Source organism: Orycteropus afer, unplaced genomic scaffold (assembly GCF_000298275.1).
Source record: "Orycteropus afer afer isolate SDZICR_OR568_19922 unplaced genomic scaffold, OryAfe1.0 scaffold00011, whole genome shotgun sequence".
Taxonomy (NCBI): Eukaryota; Metazoa; Chordata; class Mammalia; order Tubulidentata; family Orycteropodidae; genus Orycteropus; species Orycteropus afer.
In genome coordinates this window covers 8,309,729-8,326,884 of record NW_006921598.1, presented here as the reverse complement: position 1 = coordinate 8,326,884, position 17,156 = coordinate 8,309,729, and the positions used below count along the sequence as shown (strand labels likewise).

Sequence of the window (17,156 nt, the reverse complement as noted above, 5' to 3'; positions counted from 1 at the left end):
TGATCTCTTAGGTTATTAGCACCAGTGGGAAAATAAGAGAACACATGAAACCTCTCATTAGCAACTATCTTATAAAGTTTGATGAGTGGGGAATAGAAATGAAGTCCTAAAGGAAGTTTTTACATTTTGAGCATATTTGGTTCATTCATTACACACCAATAACTGGGATTTACTGAGATTAACTTGGATTTTGGATACATCTGTAAGAATCATCTGCCAAACTAAGGAAGCAGGGGAAGTGATCTCCCTAAAAGCCTCTATGCAAAGCTTGCTTTAGCCTTCTGCCATTCAAGGGAGTGGTTTAATGTGTGCTTCCTTTGCATTCACAGCATGGCCGGACCCCCCTGCATCTTGCTGCCAATAAGGGCCATTTCTCTGTGGTCCAGATCTTGCTGAAGGCTGGCTGTGATCTCGATGTCCAGGATGATGTGAGTAGAAGCCATTGTTCTATTGGGGGCGGGTTGGCAGGTGAGTTTGTCTGCTTAGAAATGCACAGTACAAGGCATAACAAGCTATGAGGTGGGAGGGTGGTAGACGCCTCCTAGCACTTTTTATCTCCGTCTTGGTCCCCCATGATGGGAAGAAGAATTTCAATTGGAAAGTCTTCTCCAAAAACCTTCCTCAGGAGTAACTTAGAGTTTGGTGATCATGGGTTGGTTTTCCCAGTCATAGTTCATTCCTTACTTATGCATAGTGCCTAAGGCACTTGGCTGCTTACCAGAAGGCTAGCGGTTCAAACTCCCAATCCACTCCTCAGAAGGATGGTTGGGGAATCTACTTCCGTAGTGATCCTGCCTTGGAAACCCAAGGAGGGCTCACTATGAGTCAGGTCTGACTCAATGGCACATAATAACAACATAAAATTCTGAAGGACAGTTTGCCTGCGTCTGCTCCCCGTATAAGGAATACCACACCCCCCCACACATAGTGTGGGCAGGGCCTGCAGGAAATGTGTGTCAAGCTTACCACTGAAGAAGTGGGGCTAAAAACTTAATTTTTTCTCTTTCTTACTTTGATTTCTGTAAATTAGTATAAATTTTGTTGAAAAAAACTGTTCAAATTAATTCAAGGAGAAATAAAAGGACATAGATCTCATGGCATCCAAGAGAAATAAGCCTTCCAATAAAAATTTATTCTTGTGCTCCATCATCATTATTGAGACTTGGCTATCAACTCAACCAGGTCTCTGAGCCTCTTCATTCAAATTATTGAAAGAGGGACTTTGATTGGTTTCTCTGAAGTATCCATTCCTGAGTCAAACAGCAGTGACCAAGGTGCTGACGTAGAGTATCTGTTGGGGTAGTGTCACATAGTGCCCTCTTTGGAGGAAGATGGATTCTCAAGGAGAAGACACAGACAGGATCAGGAAAATTGTCCACTAGTCAGCTGTTAGGAAAAGGTCCTATGATCATATAACAGGAAACTATTTTCAGAATCTGTTCCAACTCTAATATGTGTGATGGGACTCAAATAAGAACTTATGTATGGCACATAGTAATATCTTGGAGGGTTTAACTCTTCACGGCCTCTTCCTAATTTACTTTTTTTTCCTACCTATGGTTATAGAGTGTCACTCAAATTTCAGACCCTCAGGTGTGCTAGAGTGTGGTTTACAAAAGTGCTTCCAGTTTTTCTTGGGTCTGTGTGTAATGTCCTAAAACTTGGCAAACACATTCACAAGTATCAAGGTCAACATTTTCAGTGAAATATCAAAACATGGCATTGTTTTATACATAGGCAGGAAGTTGTCCAGTTTCTTTCATAAATCTCTGGTTATATCTGGAATCTGTTGGGTCATCAAGAATGTTGTTTTCAAAAGATGCTGATATAGCTTTAAGCTGTTGATTTGTACCTTGGATCATAATCCTTTTTTTATTTTCCTGCACTGTAGCCATCATAACATTCCTGATTATATGATATCCTTAGATGATAGGAGCAAAAACACAGGGAGAGAAGATTCTGATCACAGAGAAGGTGAGGCACTGAGTTGCTGGTGCAAACATGTTTGGATGCATCTTATCTTCTCTTTGCATAATTAAAGCTCTTCTTTGCCTCGGTGGCAAGGCTGCAATGCCAGATGTGCAGACTTATCCCAACCCAATACCACCAGCCCCTGCCTCAAGTTCTGAGCTCCAAGTAGCATTATGTTCTCATGCAGCAAAAACCTCATTAATTTCCTAGAACTGCTGCTTTTCATATCAGGCAAGGTGTGAAATAAAACAGGCAGGTGTTCTGACAAGGTAGTTGTCTTAGTCAGGGTTCTCTGTAGAAACAGAACCAGTGATTGATATATATATATATATATATATATATATATATATATATATATATGTTTCTTTTTCTTATATATATATATATATATATATATATATATATATATATATATATGTTTCTTCTCTCAGCCTAGTTGGCTCAAGAGGTTTGTGATTGGCTGCTAACCCAAAGGTTGTGAGTTTGAACCCACCCAGTGGCTCTGCGAAAGAAAGGCCTGGTAAACTGCTTCCATAAAGTTTACAGCCAGGAAACCCAGTGGTGCAATTCTACTCTGTAATACGTGGGGTTGCCAGGTGTTGGGAGACCAACTTGACAGAAAGATAGACTTTGAGTTAAAATAGAGGGCAGGGGGAGAGACGGAGATTAATTTATTTACTTCAAGAGGTTGGCTCAGTTATAGGGCTGGCAAGTCTGAAATCTGTAGGTCAGGAAGCAGGCTGGAGATTTATACACTTGCCTCCCGAGATCTGTAGATAAAGTGATGGGAAGAGTGCAGAGTGGCAAGAGCTAGTTCTGCCAAAACATCTATTTATAGTCTGGAGGCAGAACATACCTTTAGGAAACATTCTTTTTTAACTGATCAATTGATTACATTAGGTTACATTGTGGAAGGCAATTACATTATATTATAATATGTGAGATTACATTGCAGAACAGCAACAAGTCTAGTGTTGGGCTAAACCACCAGGAACCAAAGCCCAGCTAAATTAGCACATAAAATTAGCCATCAGAGTAGCTAAAGTGAGTCAAGTGTATAGAAGGAAAGTCATCTCTACTTTTAGACAGGAACAGTGTCTTTCATTTATTGGAATTGTTTATTTTTTGCATCTTTTCCTTGCCCTAGATAATATGTACGTTACTTCTCCCAGATTAATTAAAACAAAAACAACAAAAAAAGTGTAAAAATAATTAGGAATGGAGAGGTAGAAAGGAGCTCTGGTGGTGCAGTGGTTAAGGGATCGAATTCAGCAATCTTTACATGGGAGAAAGACAAGACAGTCTGCTTCTGTAAAGATTTACTGATTTGGAAATGTGATGGGGGCAGTTCTAGTCTGTCCTGTAGTGTCACTATGAGTTGGAATCCATTTGATGGCAGTGGGTTTGGTTTGGTTTAGTTCTGAAGTAATGCATTTGCCAGTATATGATCTATGTTTGTCTTCTATGTATTTATCATACCTATTGATGATGAGCCATTGAAACATAATCAAGAATTTCAAGAAGAAAGCTTTTCATGTATATTCTTTAAAAAGTTGGGGAATTACTTATTTAAAAGAAAATTATTTCAGAAGTTCCCTATCTTGGATGATGAATAAAAACAGAGAATATTAATGCAATGAAGAATTCACTCCTAACTTCATATTCTACAGATCCAGATCTTAATGTCATGTTAATGACTGACAGTTAGTTGAAGAATGACCTCCAGTGGCCTGGAGTGGGATTATTATGAATTTCAACCCGTGGAAACCAGTTCTTTAGAGTATGCAACGCCAAGAGCAAATTCGCTCTCGCTTCCTGCCAATCTTGTCAACCCTCATTGGGGCTCTCACGTCATCTCTGATTGGTCAATGAACAATCATACAAGCCCCACTTCTGAAATATCCCAGAATCCTGTGGCTGCAGTAAAAGGCATGAATGAGGAAAAAAATAAGAAAACCTTGATAAGAAAAACTAGGAAGAACCCTAGGAGATCAGAAAGAGAAAAAGAGGTCAGCAGCTTGCTTTGTGTACCCGCCCTGTTTGAGCTTCCTTGCAACATGTCTGCCTGTGCTGCATCAAAGAGATTCTTCCTGGATAGAAGCAGCTTCACCCTTGCATGACTGGGTTTTCTTCCATGAGCTTGGCTTTGAAATCTGCACACACTTTGCTCACTCTTTCACCATGTAGTGGAGGAAAAGTAAAAGTATTTCAAAATAAAGATTCAGTCCTCAGAGTTTGCAAACCTCTAAAAATCCCAACGTCTCAGAAATGTTAAAGACTGTAACTCATGTACTTTGCAAACAGATCAGCATGTTTCAAATCAAAGTGCCAGACTTCAGAGTTGCTGGCTCTTCAAGTTTCCAGCTGCAGCATTTTTCCTTCTTTTGCTTTGTAGTTAATGGATACCTCTTGGGTGTCTATAGAGGCTAAGGGAGCTCTGGTGGCATAGTGCCTAAGGCATTTGACTGCCAACCAGAAGGCTGGCGGTTCAAACCCACCAGCCACTCCTGAGAAGGCAGACTGGGCAATCTATTTCCTAGAGATACTGCCTCGGAAACCCAAGGAGGGGTGGCTATGAGTCGAATCGACTTGATATCAGTGCGTTCGGTTTGGTTTATGGAGGCCAAGACACTATGGTAAGCACTTAGCTTAATGATTCCCTAAAAAGGCAGTGTCAATCCCTCAGAGGCACTTGGTCTTTTTTAAGGCTGGTTCTAAAGCTAATTGGCTTTCACAGGTTGGAAACAACTTGGGGTGGGTCTAAAGAGCATTGACAGTTTAGATTCTGGCCCAAACATGTGCCATGAATTAGCTGGGCATCCTAGCAGTGTTTACCTGACTGATGATGCAGGGCCTTTGCTCTGGAGGGAGATCTCTGTCTGAGGTCAGTGTAGATGGGAGAGGGCATTGTGGACTGGAGACAGGCAGCGTGGTTAAAAGGTCTCCACCAAGAAAGGGGAACTAGAGGAAACCCGTGTCCCAGTCGGCTTCGGAAAATTTGTATTCATACAGCTTCTGAGGTCAATTTCTGCAAACTCTATCACCATTCCAGTAAGGAAACGGAGTCTTAGAAATTCTTAGAGAAGTTTTACGAAATTAAGACTTGGGCAGGGTCTTATATAATTGCTTTTTTAAGCATTAAGTATGCCTCATTTGGAAATATTTCCTAAGGTATTTGAAACTGATCATAAAATGACAGCACAAAACTCCTCACACAAGTCACACATCTCACTCAAGTATTTAGTTATCCTTAAGTCACATTAATCCGGATAGAAATTTACACCTGAAGATGGAACTGAACATTAGGTTTAGGTTCTAGATTGAGCTAGAATTTCACAAAAGAAAGTTATCTTGAGGGAAGCAAATACAGCAGATTCATGATGAAAGCAAGTAATAATAAATAATGAATGGTGCTATTACAACTTCAAAGCTGCCTTGAGTCATGATTTAAGAGCACAACTTGTGAAACATGATACAACATTGAAGCTAACCCAAGGCTTAGGGTAGACTGTGTCCTCCCAGCAGAATCCCTTTGTACAGTGATCTCTACAACAAGAGTTGCTGACACTCCCCATGTGTTCAGGGGTTGTCAGTCACCACTTTATGCACAGCACATACAGAATGGTGAGTTTCATTATGTAAAAAAGTTGTTGTGATTGGTCCAAGGGGTACTAATTGGGTACTAATGTCGGCAGTTTGTAGGAATATTAAAAGGCCTCTGCCAAGTAGAAGAGAGCAGTGATGGTTCAGTGGGAGAATTCTCCCCTTCCGTGCAGGAGCCCTGGGTTTGATTCGGGCCCAGGTACCTCAAGTGCAGCCACCACCCCTCTGTCAGTGGAGGCTTGTGTGTTGCTATTATGTTGAAAAGGCTTCAGTAGAGTCTCCAGACCAACACCTACTGGGAAGAAAAGTCTGGTTACCTACTTCTGAAAATTCTCACTCAAAAAAACTCGCTGTTACGAAGTTGATTCTGACTCACAGCAAAGACCATTGGGTTTCCAAGGCTGTAAATCTTTACAGAAGTAGACTGCCTCATCTTTCGTCCACAGAATGGCTGCATTCAAACCACTAACTTTTTGATTAGCAGCCAAATGCCTTAACCACCTCTAGAGCTCCTTCTTCTGAAAATTAGCCAATGAAAATACTATGTCTGGTCTCATTTTGCGTCATCATGAGTTCAGGGCCGACTTGATGCAACAACAGCAAATAGAAATCTCACCAAGTCAGTATTTACCCCGAGAGAGTGTGCTGAGTCCCACTGACAGGACAGTGCCATCCTTCTCATCAGCTTAGTGTGTAAGTTGCACTTGAAGTCAATTTTGGAAAGTCTGTTACCATTCTGGTAGGAAAATGGGCAGTCTTAGAAATTCTTATACAAGTTTCAAAAAGTTAATTAAGACTGGGGAAGTTTCTCACATAATTACTTATTTTGGCCATTAAGCATGCCTCGTCTGGAAATACTTCCTAAGGTATTTGAAGTGGATCACATGATGGCGTGGCACACCTCCTGCAACTGCTGGGCCAGTGTCCACATTCGTCTTTTGGCCACGTGGCATGGGAAGGTCCTGTTTGAATAAGGGATTTGGAAAGGTGGACGAGAAGAGACCCCAGTCTAAGCCTGATTTGTAATGGGAATACTAGGTTAGGATGCCCAGAGGGGGAGGGTCAGTGATGGCAGAAATACTGAGGACAGTGGATGAAGCTGTAATGGAGCTGGAGGTCTTGACCCTATCACTGTGGACATTTCCTAAATGCTCTTAGTAAACAGTGACAAGAGAGCCTGAGAATTGGACAGGACCATTATTGCCATATTGTTACTGCTTAGATTTTTAATAAGTAGCAGTTTCTTTTTGATGCTAAATGTTATATGTGCTAAATATAAAAAATTGGGAAATATTAAAAAGCATCAAGAAGAAAATAAAAATCACTTCCCCTCATGGATTTTTAAAGGGAAATCTTTTTAATTTTGAGAAAATGAATTTGAATTTTGACTAGAATTTAATGTTTTTAATATGTATTATTGACTGCTATAAATCCCAAGGAGATTAGTAAATAGAATTGATGTTTCATTGTGGTTATTTACAGATAACAGTATATCCCTTTTTCTAAAAAAAGAAAAAACAAAACTTGAGTTTTCTATCTTTTAATAGTCTCCCTCTTTCTTCTCTCAGGCTAAGAACCAAGGACACCCCTGAGGGTGTACTTTGCCCCTTCATTGCCCTGTCAGCAAACTTCATTTATGTGAAACTCTTAGCAACCGAATCAAAGCAGGGAAGGGAGGGACCTTGAGAATCATCCCTCTCCTTTAACAGATGAAGAACCTGAGGGTCTAGTGAGGTGACAGGTCCCTTCCAAGGTTCTACATTACTCATTATGTGAGTCAGGACCATATTCAGGTCTTCTGACCCCTTCCCTGCCCTGAGCTCACTCCTTGCCACTGGAAGTTTTCCACGCTGTTCACTTATGTCTCCATTTGAACTGTACTGATTTGGATGGCTTGATTTGATTTGCCTCGACTTGACTTCTTGAGTACGTGTCAAGAAATAAAGCATGCTCTTAGAGATTTCAGAACTCTCTTGTTACATCTTGACCTTCTTACTCTGGGAGTGTTTAGTCCTCTCAAGTGCAGTTACTGGAAAGAATCAAGTTCCCTTAGGCACCCTGAGTGAGACAGGGGGTAGTTGGCAGTCCCAGGAATCTGACCACAGAGAAAGGGGTCAAACGCAGCATAAATCAGTGAGGATGTTGTCAAGAAAAATCAGAGGAGGCTACTTAGATGTATGTGCTGATAGGAGGGGCTGTGGATATGGATGGCTTTGGTCCTTGCAGTCCCTAGGGTCCTCAGAGGAAATACGAGTAAACTCCTGTGGAGGTCTTGGCTAATACGAGTCAAGTCAAATTGTACACCCATCATCAAATCATGGGTGCTGCACATTGACATAGCTGGGTAGCAGTTGCTCTGGGTAGGCGGGGGACTAGAGGGCCCAGTAGTTATAGACACTCTAGGCATTACTGGTTTAACTGGTCAGCTCACCCAGTATGGCTCTCAGACCTGCTCTTCTTTGGTGTGATAGCCCCATCCTGCTAAGGTTGGCTCTGCAGCTGAGCACTGTTCTTGTGCTTGAGTTCGCAGTCAGGCCAGGATGTGTGCATTGTCTACTAACTAGACCGCAAAGCCTGCCTCACTCGTGGTAACCAAGTCCTTCTTTGAGGTCACTGGTCTGCTTTGTGTGGGGATGAGGGATGTCCTCGTGTCAGCTTGGAGAAGTGGTGTGGGATCTGGTGGGGAGAACTGACCACTGGTTTCTGCCTCTGTGTCACATACAGGGGGACCAGACTGCACTGCACCGTGCCACAGTGGTGGGGAACACCGAGGTCATTGCGGCGCTCATCCAGGAGGGGTGTGCTTTGGACAGACAGGACAAGGTAAGGGGGGCGTGGCTCCCTGCCGCCCTGCAGCACTGGCTGGGCACGCATACAATCCCTGGGCAGCTGGGAGATTCCAACTTGGAAAGAAACACTAGTACTCAAGATTTTATATTCCTGAGCCTTATCATTCATGATTTTTAACATGATGAAATCAGATCAGATTTGCATTGGGAAGGATACCCGGTGTCCTAGCAAACTATATTTTTGAATTGTTTCCCCCATTGTTGTAGCATCAGTGGCAACCACATAAATCATTATTAGTTTTTTTAAAAAATTAGAAATAATGACTTGTATAGGCCTGAAAGAGGGTGGGAGAAACGGCTGGGCCCCCAGACTCTCTGTTTGCTTTTTTTCTAACCAACTTTTCATTGGCATATAATATACATACAGAAGGATGCACAAATAAGGGTTTCCCCTGCCTGAGCACACCTGTGTGCCCAGCACCCAGATCAAGAATGCAGATCATTACCACCCCGAACATGATCCCCTCACCCGTGCCCCCTTCCATTCATCACCTATATTTCCTTTTGCTTCCTGCTTCCTGCTTTATCCAGTCACTTCCACTGCCAGCGCCACACATGCTGCTACCATCCCAGACCCTCCTGTACCCGGGCTACTGATGTGTGCATGCATGTACCATGTCCATTGAGAGTTTTCCCCCTGGCTGTCAGAAGCCTTGCCTCTTTTTGTGCATGTTTCTAACTCTTTCCAGAGGATGCTGGTGTGCTTGGAATAAAAGTCTGAACCAGAGCTTCGACATAATTGGCACACACCTCTGCACTGCCCCCAGCTGGCTGACCTGTAATCACCATGGAGGGGATCCTAACCTCTCTCCACCCTTCTCCCTCCTGGTGATGCCTCACTTCCTGGCCCCACCTCACTTGCTCTGAGTGAGAATCGATTTGATGATAGTAGCTTTGTTTGCTTTTGGGGCAAATAAGAGGAGCTCTGGTAGCATAGTGCCTAAGGCACTTGACTGCTAACCAGAAGGCTGGCGGTTCAAACCCACCACCCACTCCTCAGAAAGAAGGTTTGGCAATCTATTTCCGTAGTGATACTGCCTTGGAAACCCAAGGAGGGGTCGCTGTGAGTCAGATCTGACTCAATGGCACATGACAACAACAACAACAACAAGCAAATAAGAACTATGCTTATTAACTGGCTAATTTTCATTTAAAAGCCAAATATTGAGGATACTTGCTTATGTTACTTACAAATCACTGTTTCCTGAGTGCCTGTTCATTTGTTTGGGGCCCAGAGGCTTTTGAGTGAAATTAAATTTTGGGAGCGGAAGAGGGGGAAATCTACCTATCAGGCCCTTGAGCCCTTGGAATTTACAAAGCTAGACCCTTCATTTGCCCCATTTCTGCAAGGTCCTCACTGATGCCTGGAGCACAGCGGATCCCAAAGGGCAATGGAGGTGGGAATGAATGGACCTTGTCCTGATAGTGCTTTCTGTGAACTGTGAGCTTTGGATGGCCCTAGAGCCTTTCTCAACTGGGGTTCACAGGGAGAGACTTAATCCCTGTGGTAGGTAAGTTTGTGTGTCACTTGGCTGGGCCTGGTTGAGCGGCTGGGTAGCTGGATGTAGTATTCCCCATGATGAGACTGGTAATCAATTCCATGGTGGAATCTACTGTGAGCAGCTGAGTAGCTGCCTTAGGGATGTAGTCTTCTTCCTATATATAAGGAGAAGGCTTGGGCTCTCTATCTTATGGCATGCTTGAACCCTGCATGTAGCCAAGTCGTTGTTCAGCAGCCTGCCATGCTCTGCCGACCTTGGGACTTTCAATGGACTTGAGTTCATAGCCAGCTGTGTGGTTTGGTAACATTGGGACTGTGCCTTTTTACTTGTCAACCTTGAGCTTGTCAGCGTCAGCAGCGAGTAGCTGCCTAAGTGAAGAAAAGCCTCCAGCTTCAATGGGCTGGGAGCAGGAGGCAGAGCTGAAGTCCAAGGTTGAGGGGCTTTCATCCAGCCCCTAGAGCCTGGTACTTTGAACTCAGACTTAAAGCCTCCAAACTGTAAGAGAATAAACTCCTGTTTCTTCAAGCCATCTCACTTGCGGTATATTTCTGTTAGAGGGGCACTTGTTGTTGTTATGTGCCGTCGAGTTGGAACCCAACTCATAGCAACCCCTCCTTGGGTTTCCGAGGTGGTATCACTACGGAAGTAGATTGCCCCATCTTCCTTCCGAGGAGTGTCTGGTGGGTTTGAACCACCAGCCTTCTGGTTAGCAGTCAAGTGCCTTAGGCACTATGCTAACAGAGCTCCTAGAGAGGCAGTAGGTAACCAAAACAATCCCTAATACCCTTAGTTGTTTGTCATGAACTCAATTCTCTTCTAAGCATCTAGGATGGCACCATTTCTGGGAGAATTGAGAAAGCAGCCACTCAAGTCATTTTCTGTGTTTTGTGGTTCAGATGAGAAACCCCAGTTGAGAAAGGCCCTGTGGTGTGCCATGAAAATACACTAGAATGGACCCAAGAGAAGAAGAGGATAATTTTCTAGATCCTTTGGAGAATTTAATGAGATGGATCAGGTAGTAGGTAATATGCTTTCTCTCCTTGTGTATGTTCCTTAGGATGGAAATACGGCCCTGCATGAAGCGTCCTGGCATGGGTTCAGCCAGTCGGCCAAGCTGCTCATTAAGGCAGGAGCCAACGTACTTGCCAGGAACAAGGTGAGGCCCAGCAGGTGCTAGAACTCCTTGTTCACAGGGGAGGATGGCTGTGACTTCCCTTGCCTGTGAGAGCTTCCTTTCAGAGAGCAGTGAGAGCTCAGAGGGACACATGAGCCTGTCAGGGTCAATTCCACCCAGAAGTTTAATTTGCAGAGGAAAAGGCTAGAAGCAGATTAATGTTCCAGGTCTGAAACAAACCCTCAACGGAGGTCAAATCCAACTGATTATGTGAGAGGCCTCCTCCCCTTGGAAACCTACATGGGATTATGTCACCATTATCTTGACACTCTTAAAAGTACAGCAGTAGAGAGTTGGCATTAAAATAATCAGCTCAAGAATTTTAAAAGGTAATGCTTGATACTTGCAAGAATGTTACAGATAGGCCCACTCGGACCCTATAGGGGGAAGTGTGACTTGGAACCACTATTTATGGAAAGCAGTTTGGCCAAACAAATCAAGAGCCTTAAAACTGGTCCTTGCTTTTCACCCAAGAACTCCCTTTTAGGAGTTTATTCTAAAAAAGCCTTAAATGATGCTGATAAAAAATTTATCCACAAGGATTTTCATGGCAGCAACAGTAATAAAAACAAAAACTAAACTCACTGCTGTCACGTCGTTTTTGACTCATAGCGACCCCTCCTTGGGTTTCCAAGGCGGTATCTGTATGGAAGTAGATTGCCCAACCTTCCTTCTGAGGAGTGGCTGGTGGGTTTGAACCGCCAGCCTTCTGGTTAGCGGTCAAATGCCTTAGGCAATACGCCAAGCAATAGTTACAGGCGTTTAAAAAAAAAAAAGTGGGAGGATTTAAAATTATGGTTCATTTGTATAATGGAATACAGTGTAATCATTTAAATTATATTTCTGGAGATAATGCTCACAATTTGTTTTTAAAAATATGACAGATATGTACTGCATGAACTAGTGCTTACTATAAATGTATGTGCATTTAAAAATTAAAGCTTTGAAGGCTATCCACCAAAATATTCAGTGGTTATCTCAGAGAATTGAGAATTTGACTGATTTTTATTTTTAATTTTTGTGCTTTTCCCTCATTTCCAGAATAAGCACATTCTTTCTTTTTTACAATTGGGAAAAAGATGTATTTTATTTTTAGAAGAAGTAATATCCGTACTTTTTGGATATTTACATTAGTTGTGTAAGGGGATCCTAAAGAGGCTCATCCTCTTTTCTGTCCGTGGATGCCCATCCTGGATCTGTGCTAAGGTTTTGAAGGGGCCTGAGGATTTCCCACAATGCAATTGGTATCTCCGGGTGGTGACTGAGTAATGATTGCTGAACTGTGGCCATGTGTGGCAGCAACATAGAGCATAGGCAACAGCAGCCTTCCTAAAACACACAATTTTTTTTTGTGTAGAATATCATGGCAAACTAAGGTCTGAAACCATAGTACCTCTAAACAAACAAACAAAAAAAACAACAACAAATTCACTGCCATCAAGTCGATTCCGACTCATAGCAACCCCTCCTTGGGTTTCGGAGGCAGTATCTCTACAGAAGTAGATTGCCCAGTCTTCCTTCTGAGTGAGGAGTAGCTGGTGGGTTTCAACTGCCAGCCTTCTGGTTAGTAGTCAGATGCCTTAGGCACTGTGCCACCAGCTAGTTAAGGGTATATACATAATTTATTTGCATACAAGATCTACAACAACATCAGGCTAAAGATCCAGTATTAAGCCACCAATACTGGATAGTCCATCAATTTAGTGACTTTTCTGGACCTCATATGCTTTGGGAGATGGTGGCGGGGGTGGGGGTGGGGGCTGGAACTTGATACTGCTTGTGAACACATAATCTACATGTTTAGTGAGAGAACCCGCTCCAGGGCCTTTGACCACCTTTGAGATCTCCCAGCAATTACTGCTCTTCCACTGGTGTGTTAGATTGGGTTCTCTAGAGAAACACAAAAACCAGCAAGTGTATATATATATTTATAGAGAGAGAGATAGAAATTTATCTTAGGAAGATGGCTCACAAGCGTATAAAAGCTGGAAAGTCCAAGTCTCTGGAGGAAACGGGCTGGCGGCAGCCTTAGCTTCCATAAGCGCAGGGGGCCGAGAAATTCAAGGCTGGCAGGCAGTACACTGATTGTTGACTCCAACAAAAGGCAAATCCAAGATCTCCAGGCTGAGCGGTGGGCTGCTCCCTCACGGAAGTTTGTAGTCCGCACACCAGGATTCCAATCCCTCAAAGAATGTGTCTCTTCCCAGGATGTCCCTGGATATCTTGGAAGCAGGCCACACTCCTAGGGGAACTCCCCTTGGGCAGACTGGCCACTCAGAACACAGTCATCTGATCCCATCATGGGAACAACCACACAGAACTGGGGGCCAGCCAAGTTGACACACAGCTCCAACTATCACAACTGGTATATTAAAGAGTATGGATAAGTAAGCCATCCCTAGCCTCACAGAGGATATCAACTGGGAATCTCCTATTTCTCAGAGTTGGTATAACAAGAAAATGCAATTACATACAAACTCAAGTTCCAGATCACGTACTACTTTGAAGAAGTACACACTGGGTGCTCAGAGAATTTTTGCTGAATGAATGAGTGATGGAGCAGCCACTAGCCTGCCAAGATATTAAGATGCACAGCTTGCTTCTTTCCCTCAAGCTTCCACCCTCTAGGGAGCCGTGTGAAACCTTTAACAGGTAAACAACAACACAGGCTGTGAACAGTGCCAAGAGGATGCTGCAGGAATCAGCCCTTCCGGTGAGAGAAGCAGGAGGCATGACAGGCAACTGGGTGTCAGCTAGAGAGTTCTAGTGTGCATTCAGAAGGTGAAATACATAAGCTCAGAGTGTGTTCTGCTGAGCATGAACTGGTCAGGACTGCAGTTGTGTGGGCTCAGAGCTATTACACTGCTTATTTTTGCTTTCCCTTAACCATCCTATCTGCTAATATTCCAGGATGTTAATTCCTGACCTTAGAAAAGAGGAAAAAGTATTTTAAAAGAAGAAGAAAGCCATATGTCACAGTTCGCTTACCTCCCCTTTCATAATCTTAGCTCTGAACAGCCTCAGTATAATCTCTTTCTCGTTGTTATATCCAGAACGTGGGGGAGAGGCACAAACCTGAAAGTTTAGTGTAGGCCTTCAAACCGGTTCCTTCTGGTTTGACCCTCTGCTGAGAATTTGCTTTTCCACCCCAGATATAATGAATTAAAACCTACAGTTTAACAAGATCCCCCAGCATTCTTAGATATATACATATATAATCACCCAGGGATTTTGTTAAGCATGTGATTAACATGTTTGAAGCCCTGGTTTAGTGGGCCCAGCAGTTCACAACTCTAATTAGAATTACCTGGGGAGCTTTTAAAAAACGCCTCTGCACAGCTGCACCCCTTCTGGGAATTCTGATTTACATGGTCTTCATGGGGCCTGGCATTAGCACTGAAAGTCTTGCATTCCAAGAAAACCTTCAGTCCAGGGCAAACGCAAGCAGCTGGTCACCCTAGGTTTGGCCATCAGGGTTTGTTTGCTTTTAAAGATTCTACTGAGCCTGCTTTTCTTGTTACCTCTCTAGGACGTATCAGCAAACTTTTAGGCCCTACTCCCATAGCCTCATAAAGTTCAGTAATGTCACCTAGGTCTTTTGGCAAGATTGCTATGGACATTATTCTGACCCTTGATTGTCATTGTGACATGGCATATTGAAGGCAGAGGCTCAAAAAACAAGAGGATGTCTATCTTTATGGTAAGTGACAGATAGAGTTGTATTGCCTGTAATATGGGAAACCTTGTCGATAATTCAAAATTGGATATTTCAAGAAAAACAAAAGAGTGGACAATTTGAGAAAGGCTTAGAAGTTAAATTTTAGTTACCATTAGCCCCACATTTGCAGGAGGTGGCCTGTCTTGCTTTCTTTACTTCACTCTGGGTAGAGAGTTCTAGCCACAGCTGTTAGCCAAGTTGCCCGGGCAGGACAGTCATCTCTAAGTGGGATCTAAGGGCTGTGCATATTTTATGGTTGAAAAAGTGCTTTCCTCAGCACAGTGGATTGCTCCCCATGGTCCCAGGATGCAGGACCACATCCATTTTGACAGGTTGCCATGGAGCTGGTTCCAGCCATGGGGAACCCGTGTGTGTCAGAGTAGCGCTGCCCCCCATGGGATTGCCAGTGGCTGGTTTTCCAGATGTAGGTCGCCAGGCCTTCCTTCTAAAGCACCTCTGGGTGGACTCTGGCCTCCCACCTTTTCTTTTTTCTTTTAATTTTTTATTGTGCTTTAGTTAAAAGTTTACAGAGCAAGTTAGTTCCCCATTCAATAGTTTGTATATAAAGTATTCTGTGACATTGGATGAGACTCTTTGATTAACAGCCAAAAATATTAACTGTTTGCATTACCTAGGGATTCCTGCTCCATTTTACAGGTAAGGAATTCAAGGCTGAGATTTGTTAAGAATCCGGCCCAGTGGCTTGCAACTAGTAAGTAGCAGAGCCAGGACTTTGAGACCAAGGTTTTATGACAGGTGACTATTCTATCTATTTGGATTCCATGTAAAGTGTTCTTTCCACTAAAGGCCCCTGCTGGGACAGCCCATCTGGAAGCCGAGAATGTGAGTGTTGCCTTTTTTCCCCCTCTGTCAGGCGTGCCCTGTGCAGGCCTGTGGAGAAGCAAGTCCCTAACGTGTCCTCCCTTCTCTGTGCCTCTCTCCAAGGCGGGGAACACCGCTCTGCACCTGGCCTGCCAGAACAGCCACTCCCAGAGCGCACGCGTCCTCCTGCTGGGTGGCTCCCGCGCGGACCTCAAAAATAACGTGGGTGAACAAAACCATCTTCTCTTGCTGTCTCTTATGTCACTTCAGAAGATAACTCTGAAAGCATGCTTAATTATTGAAATTTAGAAATTAAAGTGTAAAAAGTGTGTGGGAATTAAGTACATGTTCATTTTTTTGCTAGCTTTCTTATGGGTCATTTAGAGGCATGAGGAGTCAAAAAACTCGGAACCCCTGCCTTTCTCCTGTCCTTTTCCCTGGCAATTCCATCCCTTCCTTTTATCATTTCTTACAGCATGTGTCTTATGAGTTATGGGCTGGAAACGTCCAAATGCTTTGAGAAAGTACCCTGCCCACATAGAGTGTTATATTATTAGCAAATACTGGATGAGGCAGTAGACGGGAGGCCTTATGATACCAATTTTCTGGTACCTCCATACCCAGTATCTAAAAAGGTCATGTTTTATTGGCTAACTAAAGAATTCTTGGGACAAGCTGGTTGATCAGTAGTTCTTAGAAGATGCCCAACTTGAAAGGTCACATGAGCTCCCACCAAAGAAACTGCATTTCCTTTATAAATCCCATACCTCAGCCACTTTGGCTAGAGAATTGAACTCATGTTTCTCCCGAAAATAGCCTTAGCTGGGGTCTCCTTATTTGGGAACACAGTTATCTAAGGAGGTTCAGCATCAAAACCAAAAAACCAAACCCACTGCCATCGAATCGATTCTGAATCATAGCAGCCCTATAGGATGGAGTAGAACTGCCCTATAGGGTTTCCAAGGCTGTAAATGTTGATGGAAGCAGATGCTTTGTCTTTCTCCTGTGTAGCGGCTGGTGGGTTCTAACCACCAATGTTCTAACCACTGACATTTTGTTAGCAGCTAAATGCTTTCACTCTGCCACCAAATTTTTCACTGACCACGGTTCTTTCCTAACCCAGAGCAAGAAAGTTCTGCTAAATGGTTGCCGTTCTTTTAGCAGAGCTATAATAAAACATTAAGAGAACACCGTAGAATGTCACAACTTTCTGCCTCCAATTGTATTGTTGTCATTCTGTGAGCAGAGTTCAGTCTATGAGTACTAAGGAAGATCCTAATCCCAAGTTATCCTGAATGTCCTTTTTCACTCCCAGTGATCTGCTTCCTCATCAGCTATCCAGGCTGTATTGGCCATATTGGATTTTGGGATCCTAGTGATAAGTGATGGTTCTTACATTTTGTTGTTGTTGTTGTTGTTGTTATGTGCCCTCGAGTCAGCCCTGACTCATAGCGACCCCTCCTTGGGTTTCCGAGGCAGTATCACTACAGAAGTAGGATTGCCCAACCTTCCTTCCG

General features: G+C 43.4%; 1 protein-coding gene across 1 annotated transcript in view; it reads left to right on the top strand.

Moving 5' to 3' along the window:
- ANKRD6 (ankyrin repeat domain 6) overlaps positions 1-17,156 on the top strand; it is a 113,729-nt gene that overhangs the window by 72,286 nt on the left and 24,287 nt on the right. The window contains exons 2-5 of the mRNA XM_007950843.1: positions 330-428; positions 8,299-8,397; positions 10,983-11,081; positions 15,763-15,861. Coding sequence (XP_007949034.1) covers positions 330-428; positions 8,299-8,397; positions 10,983-11,081; positions 15,763-15,861 — 396 coding nt within the window. The remainder of the gene's footprint in view (positions 1-329; positions 429-8,298; positions 8,398-10,982; positions 11,082-15,762; positions 15,862-17,156) is intronic.